The 18,822-nt window shown below is 40.2% G+C and overlaps 1 protein-coding gene across 1 annotated transcript in view; it reads right to left on the bottom strand.

The window, feature by feature from the left end:
• Window positions 1-4,256: 4,256 nt before the first annotated feature.
• Window positions 4,257-18,822, bottom strand: part of SPTLC1 (serine palmitoyltransferase long chain base subunit 1) — a 31,616-nt gene continuing 17,050 nt past the window's right edge. Inside the window, exons 9-15 of the mRNA XM_048503908.1 lie at window positions 17,365-17,472; window positions 14,167-14,262; window positions 13,828-13,924; window positions 12,663-12,717; window positions 10,084-10,201; window positions 6,153-6,226; window positions 4,257-5,680 (exon numbers count right to left, since the gene is read on the bottom strand). Coding sequence (XP_048359865.1) covers window positions 5,587-5,680; window positions 6,153-6,226; window positions 10,084-10,201; window positions 12,663-12,717; window positions 13,828-13,924; window positions 14,167-14,262; window positions 17,365-17,472 — 642 coding nt within the window. The 3' untranslated portion in view covers window positions 4,257-5,586. The remainder of the gene's footprint in view (window positions 5,681-6,152; window positions 6,227-10,083; window positions 10,202-12,662; window positions 12,718-13,827; window positions 13,925-14,166; window positions 14,263-17,364; window positions 17,473-18,822) is intronic.

Here is an 18,822-nt window from a genome sequence, read left to right as displayed (position 1 = left end):
CTCCCAAGTCCGTTGAGATACATCTATATGCATTCAGAAATTGTACATAGAAACACAGACACCAGTATTTAGTACAGAATGTGGCACACCTGTGGATATTCTTCTTTAAAGCAAATTAAGGCTGAAAAGCCAAGTATGTGGCAGTGGTTGGTTAGCATGCTAGAAAGATGCATGGGGGGAACAGAGGGTCAAAGACCATGGATCAAAAGTGCCAAGGATCCAGATAGAGAGTTCATGCTTGGCTCCCTGTTTGGAAGACCAGTGTTTCCTTGACCACTTTCCTGCCATGTCTGGGAATGTGGGTTACTGGGGGAAAGATGCATCAGGGCCATCTCCTATTGTTAGTGACATCTTGCTTGCATTCCTAAATCCCTGCTTTAGAAGCTTCTTTTTGGGTGAGATTCTTGGGTGTCACAAAACACAGCAAAAATATGTGTGCTTGTACAGTATATTTTATTACCTATCAGTTATAATGGATCAAGGCTGAGCTTCTGTTTCCCTTCCTGTTTTGGGTACTAAAGTCTGGGTATAGTCAGAGGTGCAAGGTTTTGGGCTAGAGCCAAAGGGATTACAACCTGTGGTCTTCAGTGAGCTAGCACAGCTGGGTCAGGACTTGTGCTGAAATTAGCTCCCTCCAGTTACAGCTTGTCTGAAAGGGGGAAATGTTCATCATGTTGTTTGATCTTCCTAGTGCCAGGTTATCACTGATTTCTTTACTGGCAAAGTGTTCATCACTGTGTCAGCAGAATGGGCAGAGAGAGCAGCGTTCCATGTTGACTAGTTTCTGTGTGTGATTCTATTGCATCTGTGCAAACAGAGTTGCGCCATCCCAGTGGGAGCCAGTGAGGCCAAGATAGGAGTGATATGGCCCCTATGACCCACTCCAGTCTACATCCTGGCTGCAGTATTCTGTACCAAGCACTTTTCAAGGACAGTCCAAGGCAGATTGCATTGCAGTAATCTAATCCAGAAGCTATCAGGGCAATATATCCTAGCGGTCAGATCCTTTCTGCCCAGGAAAAGCCGCAGCTAGCTAGTCTCTAAAATGTGATAGCTACAGCCACCCTGTGAGGTAACTAATTTTAAATGAGGATCATTCAAGATGACCGAAATCTTCCATTAGGATCTCTCATCTACTTAGCAAGTCCATCCAATAACTCTGAAGATTAAGTAAGGGGGGAGGGTTACCATTTAAAGCATCTTCCTTTCGCTTGGGTAGTGAGAAGACAGGTGACCTTCCCCCCAACCCCCGTTAGGGATTGAGGGATAGAATAAAAATAACAAAAAAGGAAACTAGTCACAGACCTCTAGACCCATTTCTTTCTGATCCCCAGTGCGCCACCATTTTAATATTACTCTCTAACATAGCCTATTTGAGTTGCTACCACTTCCACATAACTGGATTTGAGATTATTTGAGATTGTCTGGATTGCTGTCAACTCCTCCCTCAAAATTATGGAACTGAATTTACTACCCTTGGTCTATGATGCTGTGATCTCATGTAGTATCTTAACCAATAATTTGCATTAACTATGCCAAGGGAAGAAAGAAGATGAAACACAGAAATGATTCATCTAGTGTTTAGTTTCTGCAACATATTTCTGGTATTAAAGCTGAAGTTATCAGGCACAAAATACAATATGTGATCAAAGGTGGCTGAAAACCATCGTTTCAGTTGATACCTGATGTGATTCATTCATGCATTCTTTGGGCGTTTTTACTGTGCATGTTCTGAGCAGATCCAAATCTAGAAGAAAATCTAAAAACAAGCCAATCATTTATTGATGAAGCTTCATCTCTTAGTTCTACAAAGAATGCTAAGCAACCCCAAAAACACTTTCCAGACATTTCCTTTTATTGGAGCTCCAAAACTGTTAAATACACAAATGCTTGGGGTTAACCCTAAATATTTCTTTTGCTAAAGCAGCATTTACAGCTCCTGTCAATTTTGTGAATCATCACAGGATGCAAGCATGGTTTGCAGCAGCAGCAGCTTCAGAGATCAGCAAATGCCTACACCCACAACCTTTTTTAAAGTAATAAATACCAGATGGGAGTTATTTTAAAAAAGCAAAAAAGAGAAAAAGCCAGTCCTCCGTTTTTTGCAATGACCAGGATCATATTTCAAAAAGTGTTTTTAAAAATTGAAGATTTTCAGCTGTACATCCACTTCTAGGTTAATAGTTTCCTGGTGAATTACTGCAAATCTCAAAGTATCAACAGAGGACTGCAACTGAGATTGAAAAGACATTGCATTTTTTACTGTATTTCAATAGGTTCCTTAGCTAAATTATGGACTAGAATATGCCACTTACCTTGAATGTCAGCTTACATTCCACACATTTTGAACATAGTAAAACTAATCTTGGGATGGGGATATGCTGGTGATGTCACAGAACCCAAAGCAGAAACTGATGATGCTATGTCTGTCTTCACAAAGTAGTAAAGGGGAGGGAAGGGAGAAGACATCCAGACTACTAATTACCATTAAAGATTTATATCTATAGTTATACCTTTTACCTTACCCTCGGTATTAGCTATTAACTGCAGAGATCTAAATGACCTTAGAGTAAAAAGTAGATCAGTTTGTCTCTGCAAATAATTTCTAATTTAACATTTTTTTCTGTTTTGTTAGTAGAGGTTACTGGTTTGTGTGTGTATTGTATTGTGAAATATGACAGTATGTACACGTTCAAAATCTTTTTTTAAGCAGACATAAAGCAAGCTGAAGCAGTTGTAAGAATAAATTTGTTCAAACACATACTAGGCAATCCAGGGCACTAACTTTAATTTTCGGAAAAGTTACTCTGTTTCATGCTTGGTAGACAATTATCTTAGCACCATAAATAAATAAATAAATAAATAAATAAATAAATAATGCAAATCTACTCCAATCTCCACTTAAAGGAAGACATAAAGATTGACCCCCTCCAAATACCTAACCAGTATTTTTTGGCTATCCCCCCCAACCCCCACCCCCAGCAAGAAACAAAGGTAGCCAGCATTCCTGATATGAAAAAGCTGGGTGTGGGGAAAGAAATCAGCTTTTGGGGGATCAAGATTGCCAGCTACAACCTGTAAAGGGGGGGGGGCTTCCCTCTCAACTACTGGACTGTGTCTGAGTTCTGAGGGGCTTCTGAATATCGTAATGAGTTCACCGGGGCTTGCAAAACCATCTCCCTTCAGTTTGTTCTGCAGAGATCCTCCATTTTGACAATGGTTCTCTTGGACGTGATCCTGAGTTCTGTAGGGCTTGTAAGATTCCCTCCTTTCATTTGTTCTATAGAGGCCTCCATGTTGACAATGGCTCGATCCTAGGTTCTGCAGGCTTGCAAGATCCCTACCCATGTACCTTCAATTTCCACTGTTGAGATTATATGGTGTGAAATTGGTTTGGCTGTTCTTGCATTGTCTGCGGGCCCTGATTTCTGATGTGCACCTGCTTAAGATTGTTGTGCAGGGTTTCAGTAAAATTGTACCCCCCCCCCTTAATCTTCATCAAACTTGGAGGTTCTTCTTAGGACAGGCACCAACAGATCTGCTGCACACTTGGAATCTCTACCTTTACAAAATAGGTCCTATAGACCCCTGGAGATTCTTGATAGGCTATAATGGAGTTGATTTTTTCTCAAATTCTCCAAAAGGCTCTTACTGGTATGGGAATTTGGGAATATCCAAGACACCCTGCCCCCCAAAAATTCAGCTTCAATATACCCCAATATGAATTTTACCAGAATTTTATGTACCTAGTTATTATAGTGAATTGGGCTATACACTTACATTCTCCCCTTCGCTTTGGCCACATCCCATGCTCCCCCCAATACTCTGTCTGTTCTCCTCAGCCCTTTCTACAACACTGATAAACTCCTCATTAGGCTACACATACTCTAGAATCCTTTTTGCAAAGAAGTGTGTTTTTAGTTCCAAATCAGCACTCTAACTATAAGCAGCTAATGAAATCATATTTAGCCTATTTGGCCACAGTCCAGAAGCCACATTTTGCAAAAATCCTGCCAAGTCAGGAGCATTTTGGGTATGTGGCTTTGGCACAGCAACCACTGAACTCCATTGAAATGGAACAGCAGCATGAACAATACAGTAGCCAGATTAGCGATCTAAAATCCAGCTAGAAGACTGATAAACAACAAGTTAACATAATAGAAAATACTTTTACCTAAACAGATTCAGTCTCATTGAATCTAGGGTAGCATAAGCCCCTAATGCTAATAGCTTCAAGAAATGACACAAAACCTGAATCAAATAAATGCTTTTATTTAAAAAAATATGTCTCAAATATAGTACTAGAATCCACGTAGCAGCAACCAAAAAGGCACAGAAGTGTAGAAACAACCCAGATAATACAGAGTCTTAGAATTAGTCTGTCAGAAGTTCAGAATACTTATTGTGAGGATTCATATTCCTTGAACAACAGCAAAGAATTTGGGTGTATCATAATTTCTTTAATAAGAACTACTATTTCTATATCTGTTCTTGGCAGAAAATGTTTGATCACAGACCTCAGTAGAGGTCATATGCAAACACTTAAATGTTCAAATTTAATATTTTTGGAGCATTTTACAGTATACAATATCGAGAACAAGACAAAATTTATTTTGCCAACAATTTATGGCCCTATTAGATTACGGTAAAGGCTCGGTATTTATTCTCCAGGTTGAAGATTACCTGAGCCAGATCTAAGTGTGTCAGGCCCACAGAGGTTATGTATGCAGACTCTTGCATCCAGTTCATAGGATGGAGCAGCTCTGCGCATATATCTTTGTGTGTGCACAGTGTTGCCGACTACACTGAAATGAGTATGTCAGAAGTTTCAGGTCTACATTGCACCCATGGGTTAGGGCACCAGAGTACAAGATAAATACATGGATATAGAAAAATCTATCCATATGTCTAGCAATACAACATTAATGCCTTTGTTATGAGAGGAGACACTATGGAGATTTGACAAATTAGAAACCTGCTTCTTCTGAAAAAGCCATAACAATATTAGATAAGTTAGAAAAAATTAGTAATATGTCATATAATAAAAGCTATTTAAGCTCATAGCTTAAAAGATTGATTCCATTTAACTACCCAATCTGACCAAGAGAATAGGAACATTTTTGGGAAAAGATTATTTTTAAACAATGCACTTTATTAAGAATAGTTGAATAAAGATTATTCTGCAAATGTCTGTTTCTGCATTCTTTCCATGCTCAGAAGCATTAAACATGAACTCTCAAAATAGCTTGTTTTTCTTTTTACATATTCATAGAACTAGGAAAGGAACTGGAAACTGTACCCTTCAAGAACAAAATTTAAATCAATGTAAAAAACTACTGTAACAATAACCCACAATCTAAACAGTACTGAAAAACAGAAGTGAGTTATGTACATACAGTGAGTGTTCAGTACTTCCATATTCAAGACATTTTATTTGTTCAGGAATAACTCAGTAAAAGTCAAGCTTTCAGTTCCATCAGCTGATAAATCAATAAACTTGACCCTCTGGAGTGAAAGCCAACCCGTCGGAGTAGAAAATAGGTATCCCAACTATGTGTGAAGAACAAATATCCAAGAGCACAGATCTTAATTCAGTACAGCTTCTGCAGCTTCTCTGATAAGTGAGGCAGCTTTGTCCAATTCTAGATCCGTTTGTTCTACTGTCACAACAACACGAATGCTGCAAAGGGCAAAACACAGGACAGTCAAGCTCCAAGTGTAACAACAATTTGCTGGTTTCCCTAGGGTCAGCTCATCTGAGTAATATTTTTATTTCATATTAGACTATTAGACAGTTGCCTTTGTCAACTCAATGCAAGTTGCGAATCCTAGGATAGATCACCAGAAATATACCATGGTAAAGAAGTTACACTGTTCCTTGTGAATACTTTATTCATTATTCCTCCAATCATGTTTTATACAGCATATTGTCAGAATTTTACTGGTTTCTTTTCAAGTCATACAATGATAGATTAGAAACTTAAAGAATGATGAGAAACACTTCATGCAAAGTCTGCCTATTCAGCAGACCATATCCACTATCTGAGATCTTCATCATCTAAACATGCAAAAGAACTACCATGCCTTCATACAGCAGAAGCACAACACAGTTAAAAAGCTTTGATTTAATACTAATACAAGTGTCTACTAACCTAGGTGGTGAAAGACATTTTTCTTCTTTCTCCAGATAGCGGGCCTGAGTTAATGCAATACCTCTATTCATACACTAGGGAACAAATATGAAAACATGAACATTAAATGCTATACTGATGGGTTAACGATTACAAATTCTCAGTAAAAGTGTCATCCTCATCATCCCTACTTGTCATACTATAACCTGTTCTCTATCAACCCTCATCATTGCTCCTCCCACCCAGATTTTTAATCATGACAATTGGTGTGTGTGCGTGTCAGTGTAACAATGATAAGCAGAAAATATTTGAACTGGTAAGACTTACAGCATGTTGCTGTCTAGTCTCAATCTGATTTACGGGACACAAGGTTCCCAATTAAACTATACAGAAACAAAAACACCCAAGTAGATTTTCTAGTGTTATATTCATATGTCTCAGTGGTTCTTGTTCTTTAGTTTTCTGGTCCTAGTGAATAGATTCAGTGATTGTAAAACTGCTTGTCATTACTAGTGCTTGTTTTGAGTAGTTCTTGTTTTGAGTTGTTGTTTGAGCTTATGCACATAATACTTATGAGACATTGGGAACCTTGTGTCCTATAAATCAGATTAAGACTAGACAGCAGTGTGCTGCGAGCTTTACCAGTGTAAATATTTTCTGCTTATCACCCAGATATTTAAAGCACTTCAACTATATTTTTACTGATTTAATACAACAAGGCAAATAATGAGATGAAAGAAACTCCAGGCGTTATCCCATTAGTACAGTGCAATGTCAACTACTAATATTTGTAATACTCTAATCAGTACTTTTTTTTTAATGTCTTCACTTAAAACTTAACATATTTGGTGCCACAAATCAGTACTTTAGAAACTGGGGGAGGGGGCCTTCTCTGGAGTTCTTCAAGTAGGCAATCCTTCTCTAGATTTCATACCCCTCTATCTATTTTAACATGGAAGCCCCTGAATCTCTCAAAATAGACCACTGAGAGGAAATTTACAAACTCAGAACTCCAATCTCACCTTTCAAAAGGGCTGTAGGAGAAGAGAGAGTGACATTTCTGAACAACATGCTCATCCATGTATTAAAAAAACCCACTCCAAGTTAGTTACTTAGGCTCAGGACTTGCTTAACATTTCTACAGATTGAGAGATTGCTGTCCATTAAGTGCATCTTTCAAGTCCCCTATCCTACTACAGCTTCTGAAATGCTGGTCCTGGAGGATGGAAGACCCACCCCCAACAGGTTTTTTTGGGGGGGGGGGGAGGGAATCTGTCCTCCGAGGAACTCTCCAACCTTTACTTGCCACCTTCTTCCTCTAGCTTCAAGCAGCCCTGAAGAAGTCAAGGGTCTTTTCTGCTGTCCCCATTCTGGTCTAAAGGGTCCAATTTGGAGTAGGCTCAGAAACCCTTCCAAGCAGGACCTCTCTACTGGTGGGCACTGCCAGGCTTAAAACAGACCCCAAATTGTGAGGACCCAGGCAAGATAAAACAACTGGCTCATTGAACAAAACAAGACTGTAAACTAAAGTTATAAACAAGCAGGTTTCCAAAAAGGAGGACAAAATAGACAAGCAAAAGAAACAAAACCCTTTCTAGCAAGAAAACAAACCCTTTCTAAAGCTGTTACCTCTCTGATTCCTATCAACCTCAGGATTTGGCTTTTCCAGGGCAGACTTACCCTCCTTGGGTAAATGATCACTTTGTGCTATGAGCCACCCAGATCTTTGGAGAAGAACAAAGGCCTCATTGGAGTGTCTTATATTAACTTTCCTGAGGTCCACCCTCCTCTGTGGCTATTGGCCCACTTTTTCCTTCCAATTGCACCAGGCTCAATCCCAGAATTTGAGTTTCTGGGAAATGAAGGCTCAAATGGAAAATTCACAGCAAGCCTTTGTGAGGGAAAGGCTTCTCTAAGGCCTGCAGGTCTCTCCACTCCTCAGATTCAAGCTTAGAATTATGATGGAGGAGTTGGATATCTGCCACAGAGTGGGAGGGGATAGTTGAAAATCACACTCATACATCCACCTGTAAAAGCTTAAGGTGGGACCCAAGCCTTAGCACTGATTTCTGTAAATTTTCTACTTTATTGGTGGTTAAACCAAAACAGGGAATTTGCTTCTGTGCTATTATTAGATCATTTCAAAATCAGTGAAAATGGAGAAGTTATGTAATATTTATGTAACTTCTAATGTTGCCACAATAAGTCTAAACACATTTGCTTTGAACTGTACAAAGTTAAGAGTCAATATTTATGTTCAGAAGAATGATGTGGTATAAGCCACTGGGAGCTGAAGTGTTCCTTGTTCCCTTTTTTAAAAATCTCCCTGTTGGGATATCTGAGGAAGCTTCATCTTTTTCCTGACATTTTTTCTTTCTGTAGGCTGAAAGGTTTCCACTAGAGGCAGAAGCCACTGGGTTTCATAATTACAGCAAAGCTTTCAACTGTGTGGATCATGAAAAGCTATGGCTGGTTTTAAAAGAAATGCACGTGCCATAGCATCTGATTGTTTTGATGCGCAACTGGTACTCTGGACAAAAGGCTCTACAGTTATGAAGAAACAGACTGTTTTCCAGTTGGCAAAGCATTAGACGAGGATGTATTCTATCTCCCTATCTGTTCAATCTATGAGCAGAATGTATCATAAGGAAAGCTGGATTAGATAAAGGTGGGATGAAAATTGGCAGAAGGAAAACCAGCAATTTGAGATATGCAGATGATACCACATTACTGGCAGAAAACAGGGAAGATTTGAACTGACTACTGGTGAAAGTTAAAGCAAAAAGTGCCAAAGCAGGATTACAGCTGAACATCAAGAAGACAAAAGTAATGACAACTGGGGAATTACTCAATTTTAAGACTGACAATGAGGAACCTGAAATTATTCAAGACTTTCTTTTTCTTGGTTCCATCATCAACCAAATGGGAGACTGCAACCAAGAAATCAGAAGGAGGAACCGAGTTTGATTCTCTGCTCTGCCGTCTGAGCTGTGGAGGCTTATCTGGGGAATTCAGATTAGCCTGTACACTCCCACACACGCCAGCTGGGTGACCTTGGGCTAGTCATAGCTTCTTGGAGCTCTCTCAGCCCCACCCACCTCACAGGGTGTTTGTTGTGAGGGGGGAAGGGCAAGGAGATTGTAAGCCCCTTTGAGTCTCCTGCAGGAGAGAAAGGGGGGATATAAATCCAAACTCTTCTCTTCTTCTCTTCTACTATAGCATTCCACATTACTATGTATGAGTGTGAAAGTGGGACAATGAAGAAATCTGAGAGAAAGAAAGTAGATTCCTTTGGAGGAGAGTTTTACCACTACCATGTGCCGCCAAAAAGACAAATAAATGGGTTCTATATCAAATCAAGCTTGAACTGTCCCTGGAAGCTAAAATGACTAATAAGAGGCTATGGAAATTTGGTCCAATTATGAGAAGACCAGACTCACTAGAGAAGACAATAATGCTAGGACAAGTTAAAGGCAGCAGGAAAAAAGGAAAACACAACATGAGATGGATTGACTTGATAAAGGGAGCCATGGCCCTCAGTTGGCAAGACCTGGGCTAGGCTGTTAACAATAGGATGTTTAGGAGGACATTAACTCATATGGTTGACATGATTTGGAAGCAACCTGATGGCACTTAACAAACAGAGGAGCAATTCACTATCACCATTTGACCACTTGCCGTCTGATGTGGTACTGCCCACAAAGGGCAATAGCTGAATATGTTTTACTCTTCATGTGCTCAAATTCAGGACTTTAGTTTATATATCACATACCTCTTAAAGGCAAGGACTGATATGCTGCAGACATCTGATATTTTTCAAATGCTATTTAACTCCCACTCAGACTGTAATTCAGTAAGGCAGTGTTATCAAAAGCGTTCTAAAAATACAGACTGCCTCATTACTTTATTTTAATTGCTAGACATGAAAAAGTTTTTTTAAAAGGGACCTTACATAATCCACCATTTCCTTCAGCAGCCTCATGTCACTGTCTCGAGTTCCAGTGCTCTCTTCTAACTGGAGGTGTAATGCTGGAGAAAGTGACTGACCTGCCACTCGTAGACCAGGAATCCTAAAAGAAAAGGCCAACACATCAAGATCTACAGGATTAGAAACTGAACTGTACATATGCAAAACACAAACATTAATTTAATGTAAACCTTATTTTATTATAACATCACAAACATAGAAGACACAGTGTACTGTGCCCACGCCCAATCCTTTCAATACTATACCATCCATTAGGGCCCACTCCATTCTTAGCATTTATTCATGTAAACCAACATAAGAGGTGTCACAACAGAGATAGGACCCAGCAGAATGCCTTGAGTAAACAGAGCCTGGTTACAAGCTACAGGAATGTGTGAATATCCATTCAATCTCCTTGGCTACATTTCCTTCCACATTTTAGATCAGATATCTCATTATTCAAAACAAGTAATCTATGAATGCATATTTTTATCTGCTATGGTACAGCACGCCAGAAAAGCTTTCCTGTAACATAATCTAGTTCTAGACATAGTTCTGATAAGTCTTCATTGTTCTTATAGTGTCTTCTTCTATTTTGACTTTGCTGTGGGTGTTAAACATTTTATCAAAAACAAAGTGTTGGTTGTCCAAAATAGTAAAATCACCTGGCCTATGAAATTGGAAGAAGGAAGTCCGGCTCTTCTCTACACAAAAAATCACCTAGACAAAGCTCTATGAACAGTTTCAGTTTGTCCCTGAGCATCAAAAGGTTAAAAAAAAAGAAGTAACAACAACTAATAGAACACAGTGCCCAAGCTTCTCTTGTAAGCCAGTTAGGTAGGAACAGGCTATTCTTCTCTCTTCCAGGTTTATATTTTTCTGCTACTAGTTTAGCATAAGAAATCCTTTTATAAAAGTGGATTGTGACCAAATAGGGAAAAGATGCAAGAACATACATCCGAGTATTACTGAAGTCATGCATTAAGAATGTTGCTTTAAATTAGCACTATTGTATCACTTCAAACTCATAACATTTGCAGAAGATGTCAGCACAATTATCTCTACACAAATCTCAGCTTCTAACAGTTGCACTTTACATTTGCTTGTAAAATGTTTATTGCTAAAAACAGTTTACAATGCTGTGGAACATTTCTGTGGAAGCTACTTAATGGCAAGATATTACTGCTGCCAAGAACACATTCGGAAAAACAGTTGGAAAACAGTAAAACACAAGCAACATCTAGATGCCAACAGGAGCACAACAGGAAGTCTGAAGAACAGTTAACAGATTTTTACCTAGGTATGTGAAGATCTGGTACACTGGCGAAAAAGGTGTTTAAGATCACTCTAAAACTCAGCACTTATCTTGTCGCTATTCATACCAAACGGAGAAAGTTAGCTGACCTTTTCAGGACAACCTACTAAACTATGTCAACAAATGAATTGTAGTTTGGTTCAATCTGATAATAAAGAATCTCAGAATGAGCATCTACAGCGGGTAAGAGCTAATATTAATTCTAAATCTACAGTAGACAGAATAGCATGCAAGAACTTGTCACTAACAGGGAAAACAGTCTTTTACTAAAAACTCTTCCCTATAAGAAGGCAATGTAACATGCCTTAAACATGCCTTATAGAAAGCAAGGTATTAATGGTCCATATCAAACTATGGCAGACCTTAAAGTCAAAACAAGTCATTAGCAAGCTCCAGAAGTCAACACAACTGAGTGGTGCAAAAGATGGATAAAAATTAGAGGTGAGAAGCCACTTTTGAACTAAAGCCAATTCAAAAATTTGTGGGTATAGCTCACACAATAGAGCTTTGTAGTAAACTACATTTCTGAACCCAAGTTGATATCCAATCTCCTTCTGTCAGTTACTTTAAATAAACCATCATTTGACTCAAGTATACATCCAACTAAGGAAAAACAATAAGCAAAAAACCTGCCAGAGCTCTACCAGACAAAAGGTCAGTTAATGCTTGTACTGGAGAAGAAAGGCTGTCTTGTCTACATATCAAATAATATTCTCAAAGAAATTACAGATGAGTGCAGTTGTGCAATATCCATGCTACAGAAAACCTAGTAAAAATATAGGAGAAGCCAAGAATTAATAGATCAATAAGATGTGCCTGGCAGAACAGGATGTACAATGCGGCCAATACTTTTCTCTGCAATTTCTTGAAAGAATGTGCCCCACAATCCAAGAGGAAATGTGTCACAAATCCAGATCAAAGACACTTATTGGGCATGATACATCAGAACCAATCTGGTGCAAAAAATCTACTGAAATGGACTCTGCCTTTCATATTCAGGCACTTAAGCACACAGGTTAAAGAATGTATACTAAACTCTATTTTGCCACTGAGAGCTGGAAAATGGATTGACTTGAGATGAATTAGGTATAGACTGTCCAAAGCAGTCTGTACAGCCATACCATATTATAAAAAGGCATGAGAACTTTTTTGTCCCCTTAGACAAGCGTGAAAGCTGTATTTGCTGACAGCTTGTTAACAAAAACTCTTCAATGTATATTTTCAAAGCAACAAGAATATATTTACTCACCCTTGTAAAGCCTTATGCATTTTCTTGCATTTTTGTTGTAAAATATGGAAGATGCCTACATACACACAGAAAGAAACAAAAAGGAGGGAAGAGAATTCAAAACTACTTGGAAATTTGTAGAAGTGGTTAGGCTTATTTGTTTACTACAAGTTTAAGATTAATTCGCTGCAGGGGAAGCTGCAGAGAAAACAAACTGCTTTAACTTTCTAGATGTACAAACCTGCAGCCACAGATGCTGCCCAAGATCATGGGTCAGACAGCTCTGGCTTTGCAAACATGTCACAGTGGGATCACTCTTCTCAGCCTAACCAAAAATCAGAAACTCTGCCCCTTGCAAACACTAGAGCCCTCAATATACAACCGTTTGCACATTGACTGAACACCCAGGAAGGGATGCAGGCACTTATAGTGTAAGTGTGTGAAGTGCCTGTGAGTACGCTCCTTCCCCATGATTGAAGACCCTGGTCATTGACAGCTGCTGATCACTGAGAAGAGTACACAAGGACAGCTGCCCATCTAAGGCCATCGTGCTTGTGTCAACTCTCCTTTTCTACATGCTCAGTCAAAGCATAGACAGATTGTGTAAACAGGGCTCAGGAGATTTTTCAGAACAGCAGCAAAGGATTACTGGCACTAACAGAAATGTCAGCTTTGTAGCACCATTCTAACCACTTTCTTCCTGGCTTAACAGAAAAAGGGTTTGTAGCACAGGTCTCCAGATAACCATTTTATTACTGCTGAGTCAATCCTTCTGGTGTCCTAGCCAAAGTGTCTTACTGAACAGTTTACAAAGGACAGAGAGGGAGTGATCTTGAGGATTTCCAAGCAAGGCATTTCAACCTCTACATCTTTTTCATCTGTGCTTTTTGTGTCTCTTTTCCATAACTAAAATATCTTCCTTAAGATGTGACAACTGCACATCTGTGCTTCTTAAGGACCTGTGCTTCTTAAGGAATTCTGTCTATATCACTTTGGAACCAGTTTAGATCACTCCCCCCCCCCCCAAAAAAAAAATTGTTTTAGTGTCATCTCAAGACTCTGCTTATTAACAACCTCTATCTCCAAATCATTAACACACAAGTTACATTATAAATCTCAAATAGTTTTCAGATACTGTTGTACTTTACACTATTTTACATACACAACATTTTCTAAAAGAAGATACCTGGATTTTCTTCCATTATATTTAGGGCTTCAATAGCAGCAGCAGCTAGGAGGGGAGGCAAAGAGGCTGAAAAGCAGTAACCTTGCCCTGACAATCTCTGAAGGAAAAAAAAGAACATTTTAGTCAGCAAACCTCAAACAAAAGTTAAAAGATCATCTGCTGACAAAACAAGCAGAATGTATTCAAATGTTGGGGCTCCGTATCCTGAGGTTTAATCTTAACTTGTTTAGATTGACAACAGCTAAATTGTTCCATGATTGGCAACACCAGTTTCCATTCCATGAAGAAAGATAGAGTACTTAGATGATTTTTCTTTGCACTTTAAGATCAAGAACATACCTGGTGATCAATAACAAAGGATCTTCCACAGCAAAATCCTCCAACCGAGGCAAGTGAGTTTTCCATGTTTGCACTTATAAGATCAATATCATCTATCTATTGTAAAAGACAAAAAGACACCACAGATTTTTAAAAAATGGGTTAAAGAAGAGACTTGACAGAGCAATCTTATCCAAATTTGACTTCCATTGGCTCATACTGGAATAACTTTGCATAAGATTGCACTGTTAATTTCATTTCAGTAAATATTTAAATCTTCAATTTAACATCTGATTGTCCTAAAGCCTTCACATTCATGATACTTGAAATACACCGCACACTCTAAATGCCATTCCAATTTTAAAGACAGTTTGCTCAAACCCACTTAAATACAGCAAGGAAAGGAAATGACAAAAAAAATCACTATTACAGTGGTAAAACTTTATAATAAAGCTTTTTAGGTACCAATATGTAGACAAGAAGAACAGTTTGGATTTATATCCTGCCTTTCTCTCCTGTAAGGAGTCTCAAAGTGGCTTACAAACTCATTCCTTCTCCCCACAACAGTCACCTTGTGAGGTAGGTGGGGCTGAGAGAGTAGAGAACTGTGATTAGTCCAAGGTAACTCAGCAGGCTTCATGTGTAGGAGCAGGAAAACCAATCCATTTCACCAGCTAAGAGTCCACTGCTCAAGTGGAGAGTGGGGAATCAAACTTGGTTGTTCAGATGAGAGTCCATCTAGTGGTGCAGAGAGCTGTGACTTTGTATTAAAAACTGCATGTTTAGTAATGTATTGTACAGCTGTTGAAAGCCTACATACACTCACACAATGTCCTATGCACTACCCTAAATTAAAAAAACGTTTATAAATTGATCTGGAAAATTACTAAGATACAACCCATAAAATATAAGTTTCTAATGTTGGCAACTTTTTCTATCCTGAACATTTCCATAAGGGTCTCAGGTCTACAAGAATGATACTTATTTGGCTTCAAGATTCAACTCCAGAATTTTTACACTTGACCAAAGTGCTGTAAAAGGTATTTTCATGAACCTTGCAGAACACCTGAAACAGAACAATGATCCAAAACAAGCAATTCAGCAACCAGAGAAGCCCACATGCAGTCACCTTTGTTGATCTTGCTTCCACTGGCAGTGCTACCAAGGAGTACTACCGTGGAGGGTCTTTGAGAATGGCTTGTGAAGGACTGGGGATAATCCTTTAGGAAGAGGGATTACTAAAGGCAGCTCATACACACAAAGCAAGACAGCACAAAGCCTTTTCAACTCTTGTCAGAAATCACACACACATACACAGAGAGACGCAAATAAATATGCTCTTGTCTCTGTCAAGAAATTGTTTCAGGTTAGTATGATGGAATTCACAGAAGACACAGATAACCCACAGAAATCACAACTGGGCAAGCTGCCAATTAGTAACAAGGGAGAAATCTGTACAGGGAAGAAACATGCCAATACAAGAGTAAGCTCAGCCCAGCCCCTTCTGCACTGGGGCCTCAGCTTGTATAGCAGCTCACTTCCACAGGAAGGCCTTCGGGCTTTCCTTACTATCAGCACTCTTTCCTAAATTTCCTGGCAGAGAGATAAGATGGCAGCAAGATGTCTTTGTTCTCTGCTCTCGCTGGAGTACCTACAAGGCAGCAATGGCAGCATTCTAGGAACAAGAGGTCCTCTAAAAAAGTTTTTACTGTTGCCTCTACTACCTCGAAGGAATGGGGGGGGGGGGGTTTGGCAGTAGGGCACTGATGTTGCAATTTCTGTTTTTCACAGTCTTCATTTATGGATGCCGGAAACCATTTGATGCTAATCAGTCCTAAGTCCACAGAGGTTCTAGAACAGGGTTCTGCAACCTGCGGCTCTCCAGATGTTCATGGACTACAAATCCCATCAGCCCCTGCCAGCATGGCCAATTGGCTGCTGTAAATTTCGTTGTGCGTGCACAATGACAATAAAAATGCTTATGCTTATGCACAGGTTGCAGACCCCTGTTCTAGAAGATACTGAGAAAATTAGAATACCGGAAGTGTACAGCTAGTAGAAATAGGTGTATAAGAAGGCAAATGCATAAAGTTTAAATGTTCAGGTGGAAATGACAGACTATATCCAGCTACACATTTCCAAGACTTTAAGGGCAGTTCTCATCTCTAGCGTGGTGCAGTGGTTAAGAGCAAATGCACTCTAATCTGGAGAACCAGGTTTGATTCCCCACTCTGCCACTTGAGCTGTGGAGGCTTCTCTGGGGAACTAGAGTAGCCTGTGCACTCTAACACACGCCAGCTGGGTGACCTTGGGCTAGACACAGTTCTTTGGAGCTCTCTCAGCCCCACCCTCCTCACAGAGTGTTTATTGGGGGGGGGGGAAGGAAAAGGAGATTGTAAGCACCTTTGAGTCTCCTACAGGAGAGAAAGGGGGAGGGGATAATATATTGGTGTTCATTAAATAATAATAGTTAAATAATAATTTATGTATTGGGTGTATGTCATTTGCATTGAAGATGTATGAAGCTGTGGGCTGGTTTGCACATGTAAAATCATCATTTGATAATTTATCATGTGGTGCCATAGTTATCTCAGATCAGGTGTGAATGATTTATCATAGTGTGAATGAGTTATCTCAGATCAGGTCCAATCTAGTTCAATCCATGAGTCAGGATGGTGAAGTGGTTAAGAGCTTGGGCTAGTCACAGTTCTTCAGAGCTCTCTCAGCCCCACCCACCTCACAGGGTGTTTGTTGGTTTTTTGGGGGGGGAAGGGAAAGGACATTGTACGCCCCTTTGAGTCTCATTACAGGAGAGAAAGTGGGTGGGGGTATAAATCCAAACACTTCTTCTTTTCCTCCTCAACCAATCATAAGAAAAGGTCATAAAAAGTTAGTACAAGCCGTAGTGAACCCAGAAAATTCTTGCCATTACCTGGTCTAATAGAGAATTCCAGGTAAAAATGCAACAGTTTATACTAATTTTTTTAAAAAAACCACCCTAACAATCCAACCAAAAGAAACTAACAATCTAACCTTCAGTTAGCGCTGCTATGAAAAGTAGTAATTAAGAGATTACACATGACTATAACAAACAAGATTATATACAAACAACATGTGACATCACTCCTAAATGGCTGTAAAGCCACTGCTAAAAACAAGATCGCCTCCTCCCACCCCAAGCACCAAACAGATTTTTCTACATGGCCATTAGGTACTTACGTTTATTCCAAAATGTTCTGTGACACCTCGTCCATGTTCTCCCAGTACTCCAAAGGAAAGACTTTCTTCCAAAAAGATCCGCACTTTGTATTTGTATTTTAATTTTACCTACAGATTCATTCAATTTTCAAGTGACACAAGATGACACAAAGTTACTTATTGCTTGCCACAAGGAACAAGTTCAAGCACAAAAAGTTTAATTATTCCTATTGCCAGACCTGTTGGTCTCTATCCAATCATGTAGTTCCAAAGACTTAAGGAAATTTAAGTTTTCTTAAGACGGAGAAACAATTTCTTTAGGTTCTCCCTCCCACTTCAGTCCACTGATCCACCAGCAGCTCCTTAAGAACTGCACACTGAGGGGGAAAAAAGGGGGGTCTACAGTGGGAAAGAAGAAAAAGAGAAGACTTTGGATTTACACCCCACCGCTCTCTCTCCTATAAAGAGACTCAAGGCGGCTTACAAACCCCTTTCCCTTCCTCTCCCCACAACAGTCACCTTGGCTGTGCGGAAAGGGTGCTGCTCCACCAGCAGAAATTATGCTGGTGGAGGGGAGGGGGCCGTTCGCACGGGAGCGTGCGAGCGGCCACAGCAGAGGCCAGCACAGAAGCTGCGTCCCCCCCACTCACCCCGTCCTCCAGCATCGGTCTAGAGGGCTGCAGGGACCCGCCCATGCTGCCCTCCGACCGCCAGGGGTCAGAGGGCAGCGTGGGCGGGTCTCAGCAGCCCTCCAGACCAATGCTGGAGGACGAGGTGAGTGGGGGGGACGGGAAAGTGGCGCCTTTGGCGCAGTGCGACTCGCACCGCGCCAATGGGAAGGCGGCGCTTTCCAAAAACCTCCCTCAGGAAGGGAGGTGGAAAGCGGTGCCTTCACGCCGCTTGGGGCCACACAGGATGGCACTGCTGTGTTGCAGCAGCGCTGCCTGTGCAAACAGCTGCCCAGGGACAGCGTTTTTGTCGTCCCTGGGCAGCTGTAAATGGCCCGTGCGGAAAGGGCCCTTGTGAGGTAGGTGGGGCTAAGAGAGATCCAAAGAACAGCACCTACACCTTGCTCACAAAAAGATAGAACCTCAATGTTGAACTAATCTGCAGCCACTTCTTGGACCTTCTTTGTACTGAAAGGATGTGGTAACCATCTTAAGGGACCAGGAAAAAATGATAAAATTGGAAGATTTGAGTTCTGAAAAAATTGATGGGTGGAGAAGAATCCCTAGGTGATCCCAAGCACAATGCAGTTAAAACCGCTGTGATAGCCCACGGGATTCCAAAGATACAGGAGTTTTTACCTGTGGTGGTCATTTTGGAAAAATCGAGGGGGTGGGTCCAAATTGAAAAAAACTGATTAGTGGCAGAGAATCTTCAGGGGCCATTGAGCAGAATGCAGTTAAAAACCCAGTGTGATAGCCATTTTAATATTGGGATTTTTTTTCTACAGCAGAAGCATATTACTTTCACTTC

Source organism: Sphaerodactylus townsendi, linkage group LG07 (genome assembly GCF_021028975.2).
Source record: "Sphaerodactylus townsendi isolate TG3544 linkage group LG07, MPM_Stown_v2.3, whole genome shotgun sequence".
Lineage (NCBI taxonomy): Eukaryota > Metazoa > Chordata > Lepidosauria > Squamata > Sphaerodactylidae > Sphaerodactylus > Sphaerodactylus townsendi.
The sequence above is the reverse complement of the archived record's forward strand: the minus strand, read 5'-3'. Positions and strand labels throughout refer to the sequence as shown.